The following is a 14,560-nucleotide window of genomic DNA, read 5'->3' as shown; positions in this document are numbered from 1 at the left end:
ATGCATTGCATAGCCTATGAGATACAGCTTTGGTCATAAGCACCCATTCTGTGGCTTAGTGCAGCTTCAAGGAAGGAATTAATAGTTCTCAGAGGTAATATATATTCGTGTATTTTGAAATTTGTTTATTAGCAGTATGGGAATTTTACCTCCTGGAGATAAGTACTGACTAAATTATTATTCAAATAGAGCCCAGTAACTCACTGTAAATGAAAAGCATAGGCATCAGAGGAGGTGTGGGTGGGTGGGACAAAAAAGTCAGAAACAAACTGATATTTTTTTTATTTACACACAGACTGAACAATTAAAACATACAGCGTACATGGGATTTTTTTTTATCCAGGAACTGTTTGTCTCAGTACGAGTTTACACTTTCCTATATATTTAAAAAAATATGCATATATTAAAATGCTTGGCTTTTTTTCCTTTCTTGTTATGGCACTGCCACGTCAAATGTCCTGTACACATGCACTGATATAGTAAACTAGTTACAACTTTAAGAGAAATATATAAAAACAACACATGCACATATTTATTAAAAAACTGTACATAGTCTATAAATAGCTCCACATCACATTAAAGCTAAAGCAGTTGGTCTCAGAAATGCAGCAACAACTATCATCTGTCCAACTGTTGCATTATACGGCTATATTCTGGAAGGACACATGAATCAGCATCTGGTGGAGGATCGTTAACCAGGTAATTGTTGAGATAGAGTGGAGACAAGCATGGTACTTTATTCTTAACCAATGCTTCCATGTCTATTGGTTCATTTAACTTGTTAAGTTCAGCAAAGCAATGTGTTGCACCCTGAGGATTTTTGTATGGTGGCCTGTTGAAATAGAAACAATTATTAGTACCAGCAAAAATTAAACACATTTAAGTTGTGCTCCAGAAAAAATCCTCTTTAGTTAAATTTAAAACCAAATTCTGATCATCAGTAATTTAAATCTAGGCCTCCATACTACCCATTAGATGTTTTTATCATGTCTGAGAAATAATCATAATAATCAGTTCTTTCACCATCTTTTGTTGAATAGCTCTTAATGCTGCTGCCCTACACATGCACCTCACAAATAGAGAAATAAAGTCAGAACAATATTACATATTTGGGCATGATAAGCTGTACTGAGCAACTGTAAGTGGCATTAATCATGTGATAAAACACACTATAACAATGTTCACATTGGTAGGGAAACTGGACATCCATTTATGCATGGGAGTTACATAGATTTGAAAACGTGATTACAGATTTATCACATCTGAGGAAAGTCTCCAAGCACACTTCAAATATCAGAAATTCGGTAGTAGGAATACAGTCACTAACACCATATTTATACGGCAATCTACTGTTCAATATCTCCGTTGTAGCTGGCTGCCTTTCCTCTCATCTGATTATGCTTGACACGAAATTTTCCATCACTGTATTATGGAAGATGATGATTTACTTAAAAGGCAATGGACTATATTACACATGATACAGCACATACAGCAAGCATATTTAACAACCATTTTAAAAATAATGACAACTGCTGCTATCAGCTCAAAAACGAAATCATTGCACTATGTAGCAAGTTAGTATCCCTAGTTCCCTAAACAAGCTTCTGCAGGATGTTCTTGAGTTCACATCACATATAACTCTTACTGCACGTTTTTGTGTCCGGAAAACTTTAGCTTGGCTTGATGAATTACCCCAAAAAATTACCCCGTATGACATTATGGAATGGAAGTAAGCATAGTATGCCAGCTTTTTCATTTTTATCACCTATGTCTGACACAATTCGCATTGCAAATAGCAATTTGGTAAGACGCTTCAGCAGTTCTGTGGTGTGCTTTTCCCAGTTGAATTTATTATCAAGCTGTAATTCCAAGAATTTAACACTGCCCGCTTCTTCTATATGCTTGTCATCATATGTTAGGCATATACTCGTGGGACACCCATTACAAGTTCTGAACTGCATGTAGTGTGTTTTTTCAAAGTTTAGAGACAAGGAATTGGCTAGGAACCAGTGATTAATGTCCACAAATATTTTATTAGCTGATCTTTCTAAGACTACACTTGATTTGCTATTTATTGCAATGTTTGTATCATCGGCAAATAAAACGAACTTGATATCTGGTAGTTACGGAACAGAAGCAGTAACCAGCACCGGGAACTTTAAGGTAAAGTGTTATTGTTCCTGTGTGTGATTAAGTGTTTTATTAAGATGGGTGACAAAGAAGTGGGAGATGGTGTGCTTTAAATAGATTGAAGGGGGGGGGGGGGGTTGCAGGAATTAGTGGAAACAGATGTCCAAAATGAATTTAATGAACAAAAGCAAAGCAGACAGAAAATATATGGAGACCATGAGATCTGGTTCGAGCTCCACTCCCGGTTCGGTAGTTTTGGTACACTACATAAATGATGTAGTAAACAATAGGATTACCAGTAGTATTGGAAGCACTGGTAGAGAAAGAAACACAAATGAATATGTAGGAGAGAAAAAGGGAGCCAATGACTTCTTTGTTTTTTGCTTGTTTGTTTTGCAAATAATTAGAACTGCACATCATTCAGTATTAGTCCATTGTATATTTTATATCCTTACAAAAGAAGCTTTCAAAATGTGGTGCTACAGAAGAATGCTGAAGATAAGGTGGGTAGATCACATAACTAATGAGGAGGTATTGAATAGGATTGGGGAGAAAAGAAGTTTGTGGCACAACTTTACTAGAAGAAGGGATCGGTTGGTAGGACATGTTTTGAGGCATCAAGGGATCACAAATTTAGCATTGGAGGGCAGCGTGGAGGGTAAAAATCGTAGAGGGAGACCAAGAGATGAATACACTAAGCAGATTCAGAAGGATGTAGGTTGCAGTAGGTACTGGGAGATGAAGAAGCTTGCACAGGATAGAGTAGCATGGAGAGCTGCATCAAACCAGTCTCAGGACTGAAGACCACAACAACAACAAAATATAAATTGCATTTTATAAGAATAAACATTAGTTGAACACACAACAAAAACAGTTACAAAGTACAGTTTATGTGCACGAACATATTACACTGTTGTTATTTTGTAATCTACAGAACGTTCTTCATTATGATCAAAGGCAAGAGTTTCCTGTTACCGATAAATGCGAAAGTTGTTAACAAGTAACAGGAACATGTTTTATGTATGTTTGACGAAGTATTGAAGCAATGTCTGGTATATTTTTGTTTTGCTTTTTTATTGTACCTTTTTGGTGAGGAAATTGTTTTCTAGCACTATATGATAAATCTGTATTGTTTTCTTTATTTATACTACAACATCACTGTTTTGTGTTACAAATCAACAATTTTTGAATAAAAATTAAATATTTACAATTTCAATTTTGCTATAAATACTGTTTGCTTATATGAGGCCTCACTCAGTTTCTAGAGTTCACCACTTCCAGTTTTTAAGGGAATCTAGTGAAACAAGGACTGCATATGTAAAGAAAGTGATCGTTATGAGATAATAACTGACAGATATACAACACACCTAATGTACAGGTAACAGCAGGTATGACTAAGAAAGCAAAGCTACTACGAAAACTACCACAGTCTACTCTTTCTTACGACAGTTTATTGTGGTAGTTTTACAATTCTACATTTGCCAATATAAGGGCATTCATACAAGATAATAGCAGAAATGATTAAAAATGCTAGTGAAATAAAAGGAGTTTAAGTGTGTCTTTAGTAAATTGAACAAAGAAGTTGGTGCAATTAATGTTAACCTTACAAACATGATCAGAAAGACAAACTCAGTGGAAAACTGTTTTGAAAAGAAGTTAGAAAGTGACTAAAGAAATGGATGTAAAAATACAAACCGTCAGCGAAGAATGTGAAGCTAAAACAGACAAAGTTGTACAATATCGGGAAGAGAGGATGGTAGCTTCTTTAATTTCTGTCAGAAAACCCACATAGTATTACGGAATTGCGTACTGAAAATAGGGATGAGTTTGAGACACGAACTGAACAAACCAAAGTAGAAATAAATAAGAAAATTGAAACACTGGGGGAATGGAGAGAAGCACAAAATATTAACTATTGAAGCTAAAAAAATGGATGAAATGAATGAAAATGTAGAATCTAAGTTTTTGAAACTGAGAAAAAAGTTAGTGAAGTTCAGTGTGATAGTGTATCTGATCACTGAAGTTAAACACTGTCAGGACTGGCTAGCATTTGGATGGGTGACCATCCAGGTCTATTGAGTACTGTTGGCAAGCGGGGTGCTCTAAGCCCTTGTAAGGCCAATTGAAAAGCTTGACTGAGAAATGGTGGTTCTGGTCACGAAAATTGACAATGGCTGAGAGAGCAATGTGCTGATGACATGCCCCTCCATACCCACATCTAGTATTTGCTGAGGATGACATGGCGGTTGGTAGGTGAGAGTCTAGTTTAGTATGAACTTTATCAAATGGAGTTTCTTTTGCAAACTTTAAAAAAGTTTGTAGTTTTGAACTATGATAAAGCACACCCACTTGATTTTATTACGAAATTTAATAATATGTCTGGAAACTGAAGTGATAAAGAGAAAAAATTCTTCTGTGAGAGGCAATTTAAAGGAAGTTTACTACAGATGGACAGCTGAAATTAAACAGTCTTGTAATTCATGGGAAACATTTAAGTTATTCTTCCAGAGGAATACTGCCTAAAGATGAATGCATAAGGATTCTGAGTGAATTCTAGGTTAGTGACAGATTTGATACCGAAAAGGGTGTTGTCAGTATTGGAATAACAAAATTAAATACTTAGATAAAGAGCTGGGTAGACCATCAATAATAATAGGATTAGAAAACAAACATAGAGAACTGTTTTTAGAGCTCCAAGGAGTCATATCAATGATTGATTGAACTACATGGGAAATGTAGAGAGAGAGAGAGAGAGAGAGAGAGAGAGAGAGAGAGAGAGAGAGAGAAAATCAACAGCAGGAAATCACGCTAGGCATTTTGAACCTAGAAACCACTCAAGGAGAGATCACCAAGTAAACAGAGAGAGTAGGGCACATTTTGGAAGTAATTGTGGTTATCCCAAATAGAAATGACAGAAGAAATTACAATGATTAAAGTATGGAGGCCAACTATTGTACACCACGAATGTAGCTTTATGGTTAAACAATGAAAATAAAGAACAGCTGATTAGCCGAGAAACAAAGTAGTAGTTCAAATAGTGATGAACATAGTGAGATACTAAGTAGTAATGAAGAAAGTGAGAAAGAGTAAGTATCTGGATTTATGATGAGGAAGGGAATGGTAAATGATATAAGTAAAAGTACTGATAAAGGCGGGGGGAGGGGGGTACTTGACTATAAATTTGGTGATCAGGATGACACTTTTGCTAAAGAAAAGATTAATTGGGATATGCTATATGAAGAAGACATGCTGGTAACTAACAGTGAGATATGGCATCCTGTCAGTTTAGCTCATGTACAAGGAATGTCTGTAAAATGTTTGGCAGAGAGCGTTACTGAATTAAATAGGATTTCACAATTTTTTAAACATACATTAAAACAGAGAAGGGATAGTAATAATGCATATTTCAGGAATCAGGATTATAGCTGCCACTGGAAAAGTATTAGAAGCATTAAACAAGAAGTATTATTAACTACTGAATTTGCAGGTCAGCATTTCGAATGTAAATTTTTGGCAATTCCTGACCTGAGCACAGATGTGATTAGAGGTACAGAGTTTTTGTGTAAGGGAATGTCTATATTGATTTCGATACTGGAAACTTTAGTTTAGTGTGTAATGAAAATTTGTATAAAATACAAGGAGTACAACTTTGCTTTCGCCGTTTGCCAATAGGTGGCGACAACAGTAAGTAGTGGTCAAAAGAAATAGATCGCAGACGTCAGGAAGATAGCTTGGACTTCGGTCAACATATCCTCATTAAAACATTAGTTGATTTGTGTCTGCATCATAAAGTTGTTCTTGATTGAAAATGTCAGTTTACAAGCCTAATTTTCGTCAATTGCGGGAGGTGTTACTGTTTTGTTTTAATATGAAGAAAACAGCGGCTGAGTCTTGCAGAATGCTCTGAAGTACATTTGGTAAGGATGCTATTAGTGTAAGAACGTGTCGCGAGACGTTTCAACGCTTCAAGAATGGTGATTTTAACATTGTAAACCAACATAGTGGTGGAAGAGAGGATGTTTTTGAAGATGCAGAATTGGAGACATTGCTGAGTGAAGACTTGCGTCAAACTCAAGAAGAACTGGCACGATTAGTGGGAGTGACACAGCAAGCCATTTCAAAATGTCTGAAGGCTATGGGCATGATTAAGAAAGAAGGAACTTGGGTCCCGTGTGAGCTGAAACCAAGAGGCGTTGAACGGCGTTTGTGTGTTTGTGAACAGTTGCTTCAGAGACAAAACCGGAAGGGATTCCTGCATCACATTGTGACCGGGGCTGAAAAATGGGGTCTACATCTACATCGATACTCTGCAAATCACATTTAAGTGCCTTGCAGAGGGTTCATCGAACCACCTTCACCATTCTCTATTATTCCAATCTCGTACAGCGTGTGGAAAGAATGAACACCTATATCTTTCCGTACGAGCTCTGATTTCCCTTATTTTATCGTGGTGATCGTTCCTCCCTATGTAGCTCAGTGTCAACAAAATATTTTCGCATTCGGAGGAGGAAGTTGGCGATTATAATTTCGTGAGAAGATTCTGTCGCAATGAAAAACGCCTTTCTTTTAACGATTTCCAGTCCAAATCCTGTATCATTTCTGTGACACTCTCTCCCATATCTCGCGATAATACAAAAGGTGCCGCCTCTCTTTGAACTTTTTCGATGTACTCCGTCAGTCATATCTGGTAATGATTTCACATTGTGCAGCAGTATTCTAAAAGGAGACGGACGAGCGTAGAGTAGGCAGTCTCCGTAGTAGGTCTGTTACATTTTCTAAGTGTCCTGCCAATAAAACGTAGTCTTTGGTTAGCCTTCCCCACAACATTTTCTGTGTGTTCCTTCCAATTTAAGTTGTTCGTAATTGTAATGCCTAGGTATTTAGTTGAATTTATGGCTTTTAGATTAGACTGATTTATAGTGTAACCGAAGTTTAACGAGTTCCTTTTTGCACTCATGTGGATGACCTCACACTTCTCATTATTAAGGGTCAACTGCCACTTTTTGCACCATTCAGATATCTTTCCTAAATCATTTTGGAGTTTGATTTGGATCTTCTGATGACTTTATTAGTCGATAAACGACAGCGTCATCTGCAAACAACCGAAGACGGCTGCTCAGATTGTCTCCCAAATCGTTTATATAGATAAGGAACAGCAAAGGGCCTATAACACTACCTTGGGGAACGCCAGAAATCACTTCTGTTTTACTCAATGACTTTCCGTCAATTACTACGAATTGTGACCTCTCTGGCAGGAAATCACAAATCCAGTCACATAACTGAGACGATATTCTGTAAGCACGCAATTTCAGTACGAGCCGCTTGTGTGGTACAGTGTCAAAAGCCTTCTGGAATTCCAGGACTAGAGAATCGATCTGAAATCCTTTGTCAATAGCACTCAACAGTTCATGTGAATAAAGCGCTAGTTGTGTTTCACAGGAACGATGTTTTCTAAACCCATGTTGACTGTGTGTCAATAGACAGTTTTCTTTGAGGTAATTCATAATGTTTGAACACAATGTATGTTCTAAAATCCTGCTACATATCTACATTAACGATATGGGCCTGTAATTTAGTGGATTAATCCTACTACCTTTCTTGAATATTGGTGTGACCTGTGCAACTTTCCAGTCTTTGGGTATGGATCTTTCGTCAAGTGAACAGTTGTATAATGATTGTTGAGTACAGAGCTAATGCATCAGCATACTCCGAAAGGAACCTAATTGGTATACAGTCTGGACCAGAAGGCTTGCTTTTTATTAAGTGATTTAAGTTGCTTCACTACTCCGAGGACATTTACTTCTACGCTACTCATGTTGGCAGCTGTTCTCGATTCGAATTCTGGAGTATTTACTTCGTCTTCTTTTGTGAAGGCATTTTGGAAGACTGTTTAGTAACTCTGCTTTGGCAGCACGGTCTTCGATAGTATTTCCATTACTATCACACAGAGAAGGCATTGACTGTTTCTTGCCGCTAACATACTTCACATACGACCAGAATCGCTCTGGATTTTCTGCCAGGTTTCGAGACAAAGTTTCATTGTGGAAACTGTTATAAGCATTTCACATTGAAGTCTGTGCTACATTTCGAGCTTCTGTAAAAGATCGCCAATCTTGGGGATTTTACGACTGTTTAAATTTGGCATGTTTGTTTCGTTGTTTCTGCAACAGTTTTCTAACCCGTTTTGTGTACCAAGGAGGATCAGCTCGGTTGTTTGTTAATTTATTTCATAATTTTTAATTATGACAACCCTAAACAAAAAATCATGGGGATATCCCGGCCATACTTCCACATCGATGGTTAAACCGAATATTCATGGCTCCAAGATCATGCTCTGCATTTGGTGGTACCAGCTCGGCATCATGCACTATGAGATGCTAAAACTAACTAAAACAATCACACTTGCTCGTTATCGAATGCAGTTAATGCATTTGAGCAGAGCATTAGAAGACAAACGGCCGCAATACAGCAAGAGGCACGATAAAGTGATTCTGCAGCACGACAGCGCTCGACCCCACGTTGCGAAAGATGTCAAAACGTACTTCACAACATGGGTTGCAAGGTGACAAGACGGTATGCTCGAAACCCTTGCTGCACAGTGGTTAGTAAGCTGCGAGACACGAGCCACCGTACCAACTGAGCACATATCATAAATTCCATCACCTTGCAAACACAGCTCGTGAGAGGAATGTGGCGATAACTAGAGTGAAGGTGTCTGTCCTTGCTGAGCTTGGATATGGGTACGACAGTGGCTTCATGCCAGGATTGGTGAAAAGTGCCCTCTGCCCAGATGCGATTTTACGTATGAAGGAGAAAGTGTTTGCCCACAGGAAAAAGGTTCAGCAACATTTCGATGTTATCATCATCTGGCCCTTGGGCAGTGGACTGTCATGAAGTGAGAGCATGATCTAGCTCCTTATAGTAAAGGCAGCACTCACAATTCTGAGAAGATAATGGTATTGCCCGAGCCTCCTCCATTCGTTTCCGATGGAGAAAGGCGGGGTGAAAGGGGGTTGACCTCGAAAACCCCGCAAAACAGCAGCCCAATGTATTGGAGATAGCAATAAGGTCCAGAATGATTACATCATCTGCTTCTGTCAGGCCAGGGATTGGGGAATGGACCTCGGTCCCAGACAACCGTCGGAGGTTGGCCTACATGACGGAAGAGGGAGTGGAACTGTTAAAAAGAACTAGTACAAGAAATCCAGATAGCTTTTCTGCCACCAAGAACATGACAACACTGGACAAACTGTTTGAGACGAATGCAGTTCGCCATCTTAGGATGACAGTTAAAAATATGGAGAACAGTCTCCACACGTGAATGGCGTCACAGCACGCCTCAGTCCACCAAAGGACCACAACACGGAGCAGAAAAGAAGTGTGAGGAATGGAACAGGGCACAGAGGCAGAAGCATCCTGCTCCACGAGGTCTACAGTGGTATCGGCACTCTCCTCCTGTCGGTCTGCGAGTCTAGGGCAGAAAAACGGTTGGTGGTGCACACCGGCGACACAGAGGTTGGCCGGGCGAGAGTATCACGTGGTGGCACTGTCGAAGAGGACCTCCGAGTCGGCAAAGGAGGAGACCCGTTTTCCTTTCTTTGACTTCTTGTAGCCTTTGCGGTTGGCAGAGGAAGAGTGAGATGTTTGTTGCCTGGAGGGACGTAGGAAGTCTTCACGGGAATATTCCTTCTCTCCTTTCTGGCCCACCAGTTGTGTAGTAGATGACGTCGCCCCATAAGCAAGAGTTTGGTGCCTTGTTGCACAGCTGGAGGGGAGACGGGGATACTACCGTGACAATGGACGGTTTCACAACTGTGGTGCTAAATTTGAGGTTGCACGTGTGCGCGGCCAGGTCCTTCGTGGAGCGAGATGTAGCAAGAACTGAAGCTGACCGATGGTAGAACGCAGGGTTTCCGACTAGCAACAACTTGTGAGCAATGGGGTAAAGCACTTTTTCCTTCACCCAGATCTCATGGACAGCTCACTCATCGAGGTATATGGCACAATCTCAGGAGGAGGCGATCATGGTCACCACTGTAGATGATACAACGGGAGAAGCAGGCAGACAATTACCCTCGTGAGCATCCGCACTACAGGTTACACATTTGGCCAGGTGTAGTCAGTACTCTCGAGCGTGGCTGGAACGATGACAGGTAGTAGCACACCGAGTTCGGAATGTCGGTCATATTGTCAAAACTTAATGGCCTGCTTTGATCTTTCATGGAAGCACTATTCCATCAAAAGTTAGAAAAAGTGTGTGTGTGTGTGTGTGTGTGTGTGTGTGTGTGTGTGTGTGTGTGTGTGTGTGAGAGAGAGAGAGAGAGAGAGAGAGAGAGAGTGCGCGTGCGCGCGCATGCACTAAGGATGCATTTACTTTTCTGATCACCCGATGGACTGTGGTTCATGGTGTGGGTTCCTGTAGTCATGTCCTAGTTCATGAACCACGGGCAACGTATGAGTGGCCAAGTAAGTGGTCCCGACAGTCGGGATACCTGTTACTTTGGAATAAGGCTGGGCATCTCGGACATATTCTGAGTTGTGGTCACCTTTGTGCTCATATGGCAAAGACTACCAAATCCACCGGTTAGTCCCTCAACCGTTAGGGGTAAAACTCAATGGGACTCGGGGCAAGTAAGGCTAGCAACCTGCTTCCCTGGTACTTTAAATATGATGCTGGCAACAATCAGAGCAAAATGCCTCGGACCTCTAACTGACAAACCAGGGACTCCTAAGATACGACTCGGCAAACAAATGGTAATGAGATGGGGAGCTATTAATATCAATGGGGGCTACTCTGGGAAGAAGGTAGAGCTGGCAGAGGCTGAAAGTAAGATGGGGTTGGACGTTTTAGCTGTTAGTGACATTCAGGTAAGGAGTGAGAAAGTAGAGGAAGTGGGAGAATACGAGGTCTACCTGTCAGGAGTCAAAGCAGGAATAGCACAATGGGGTGTAGGGCTTTTCATCAGGAAAGAAATGGAACCCAGCGTAATTGCAATAAGATATGGCAATGAACGACTGATGTGAATAGATTTGACAGTGTCTAGCAAGAAAATTAGGATTGTGTCAGTATATTCGCATTGTGAAGGGACAGATCAAGATAAGATGGATAGTTTTTATGATGCACTCAGTGATGTAGTTGTTAGAGTAAAGGACAAGGACAGCGTTCTGCTCATGGGCGATTTTAATGCCAGGATTGGAAATCGAACAGAAGGGTATGAAAAGGTTATGGGTAAATTTGGAGAGGATATGGAGGCCAACAGGAACGGGAAACAACTCTTGGATTTCTGTGCCAGTATGGGCTTAGTAATCACAAACTCCTTTTTTAAACATAAGAACATTCACCGGTATACTTGGGAAGGCATGGGAACCAGATCTGTCATTGACTATATAATAACAGATCAGGAATTCAGGAAGCTGTGAGGGACACACGTGTATTCAGGGGATTCTTGGATGACACTGATCACTATTTAATCTGCAGTGAAATTGGTATTATGAGGCCGAAAGTTCAGGAGGTCAGGTCCATATGTAGAAGGATAAGAGTGGAGAAACTTCAGGATAAGGAAATCAGGCACAAGTACATAACAGCGATCTCAGAAAGGTACCAGTTAGTTGAATGTAGTCAATTACAGTCACTGGAAAAGGAATGGACAAGGTACAGGGACACAGTACTAGAAGTGGCTAAAGAATGTCTTGGAACAGTAGTGTGTAAAGGTAGGATGAAGCAAACAGCTTGGTGGAATGACACAGTCAAGGCAGCCTGTAAAAGGAAAAAGAACGTGTATCAAAAATGGCTACATACAACAACTCAGGTAGACAGAGAAAGCTATGTTGAAGAAAGAAATACAGCCAAACAGATAATTGCAGCATCCAAGAAGAAATCTAGGGAAGACTTTGGAAACAGGTTGGAGACTTTGGGTCAAGCTGCTGGAAAACCATTCTGGAGTGTAATTAGCAGTCTTCGAAAGGGAGGTAAGAAGGAAATGACAAGTATTTTGGACAGGTCAGGAAAACTGCTTGTGAATCCTGTGGATTCCTTGGGGAGATGGGGGGAATATTTTGAAGAGTTGCTCAATGTAGGTGAAAATACGATCAGTAATGTTTCAGATTTTGATGTACAATGGGATAGGAATGAGGATGGAAATAGGATCACAATTGAGGAAGTGGTGAAAATGGTCAATAGATTGCAGTGCATTAAAGCAGCTGGGGTGGATGAAATTAAGTCGGAACTCATCAAATACAGGTCTTAATTGGCTACACAGGATAATTGAAATGGCCTGGGAGTTGGGACAGGTTCCATCAGACTGGACAAAAGCAGTAATCACACCAATCTTTAAACATGGAAACAGAAAAGATTGTAACAACTACAGAGGTATCTCTTTAATCAGCGTTGTGGGTAAAATCTTCTCAGGTATTGTTGAAAGGAAAGTGTGAGTATTAGTTGAGGACTAATTGGATGAAAATCAGTGTGGGTTTAGGCCTCTTAGAGGTTGTCAGGGCCAGATCTTTAGCTTACGGCAAATAATGGAGAAGTGTTATGAATGGAACAGGGAATTGTATCTATGCTTTATAGATCTAGAAAAAGCATATGACCGGGTTCCTAGGAGGAAGTTATTGTCTGTTCTATGAGATTATGGAATAGGGGGCAAACTTTTGCAAGCAATTAAAGGTCTTGACATGGATAGTCAGGCAGCAGTTAGAGTTGACGGTAAATTGAGTTCATGGTTCAGAGTAGTTTCAGGGGTAAGACAATGCTGCAACCTGTCTCCACTGTTGTTCATATTATTTATGGATCATATGTTGAAAACAATAGACTGGCTGGGTGAGATTAAGATGTGTGAACACAAAAAAAGCAGTCTTGCATATGCGGATGACTTAGTTGTGATGGCAGATTCGATTGAAAGTTTGCAAAGTAATATTTCAGAGCTAGATCAGAAATGTAAGGACTATGGTATGAAGATTAGCATCTCCAAAACGAAAGTAATGTTAGTGGGAAAGAGATATAAACGGATTGAGTGCCAAATAGGAGGAACAAAGTTAGAACAGGTGGGCAGTTTCAAGTACTTAGGATGCATATTATCACAGGATGGCAACATAGTGAAAGAACTGGAAGCGAGGTGTAGCAAAGCTAATGCAGTGAGCGCTCAGCTACGATCTACTCTCTTCTGCAAGAAGGAAGTCAGCACCAAGACTAAGTTATCTGTGCACCGTTCAATCTTTCGACCAACTTTGTTGTATGGGAGCGAAAGCTGGGTGGATTCAGGTTACCTTATCAACAAGGTTGAGGTTACGGATATGGAAGTAGCTAGGATGATTGCAGGTACTAGTAGATGGGAACAATGGCAGGAGGGTGTCTACAATGAGGAAATCAAAGAAAAACTGGGAATGAACTCTATAGATGTAGCAGTCAGGGCGAACAGGCTTAAGATGGTGGGGTCATGTTACACACATGGGAGAAGCAAGGTTACCCAAGAGACTCATGGGTTCAGCAGTAGAGGGTAGGAGGAGTCGGGGCAGACCAAGGAGAAGGTACCTGGATTCGGTTAAGAATGATTTTGAAGTAATAGGCTTAACATCAGAAGAGGCACCAATGTTAGCACTGAATAGGGGATCATGGAGGAATTTTATAAGGGGGACTATGCTCCAGACTGAACGCTGAATGGCATAATCAGTCTTAAATGATGATGATGAATCCTTTTTCAAAATCTACATATGTTGTGTCATCATTAGTATACTGATATGCCCAACTTAATGCTTCACCTTCCAGAAACATCATAACAAACTTTATTTTCATATTATCAAGTCATATTAGACACAAAGTTATCTCGGTAACGCTGCAGAAAATCTACGAGATGTAAACTACCTTCACCTCAAAAGTTTTTCACTGCAGTGTTGCAAAACATGGTAACAACATTGTTAACAAGATTTCTGTTAACTACGTCATTACACAATTCTTCAACTTTTTTACACAAAGCTGAAACACTGCTTTGTAGGTTGCTAGTTTTGTTGTTACTTAATTTTACATTTTCTGTGAATTTGTTGTCTGCTGTTTTCACCTGTTCACGAAAGCTGTTTTCAACAAGTGCCAGTTTGGTTTCAACATTAGCTTCTTAAATCAAAATTTGACTATTTACATTTTTGTTGACAGTTCTTATTCCCTCATAGACTTTTTCAAAAGCAATTTTGTTTTTTGCTAACTTCAGTGATCTCATCTTTGACATTTGCAACTTCATTATTAAATTTTCATTTATTAATTTAATCATAGAACACTCCTACTGAATGACCAACTTCTGTGAACTGAGTCTTAAAATTTAATTGAGTTGTATTTCTGTTGACACAATCAAATAAAGTTCCTATTGACTGACAAGAGTTTTTTGAACTAATCATTACTCAGTTTTATTACCTGGTCTGTATTATCATTGCTCATTTTTAC

The 14,560-nt window shown here is 39.8% G+C and overlaps 1 protein-coding gene across 4 annotated transcripts in view; it reads right to left on the bottom strand.

Annotated features, from left to right (window-relative positions):
- Positions 1-297: 297 nt before the first annotated feature.
- LOC126240314 (DNA topoisomerase 2-binding protein 1-A-like) overlaps positions 298-14,560 on the bottom strand; it is a 308,035-nt gene continuing 293,772 nt past the window's right edge. For all 4 annotated transcript variants that reach the window (XM_049947915.1, XM_049947916.1, XM_049947917.1 and 1 more), the window contains one exon: positions 298-832. In XM_049947915.1, the coding sequence (XP_049803872.1) occupies positions 619-832 (214 nt within the window). In that variant the 3' untranslated portion in view covers positions 298-618. The remainder of the gene's footprint in view (positions 833-14,560) is intronic.

The sequence above is a fragment of the Schistocerca nitens genome, chromosome 1 (genome assembly GCF_023898315.1).
Source record: "Schistocerca nitens isolate TAMUIC-IGC-003100 chromosome 1, iqSchNite1.1, whole genome shotgun sequence".
Classification (NCBI taxonomy): domain Eukaryota; kingdom Metazoa; phylum Arthropoda; class Insecta; order Orthoptera; family Acrididae; genus Schistocerca; species Schistocerca nitens.
The sequence above is the reverse complement of the archived record's forward strand: the minus strand, read 5'-3'. Positions and strand labels throughout refer to the sequence as shown.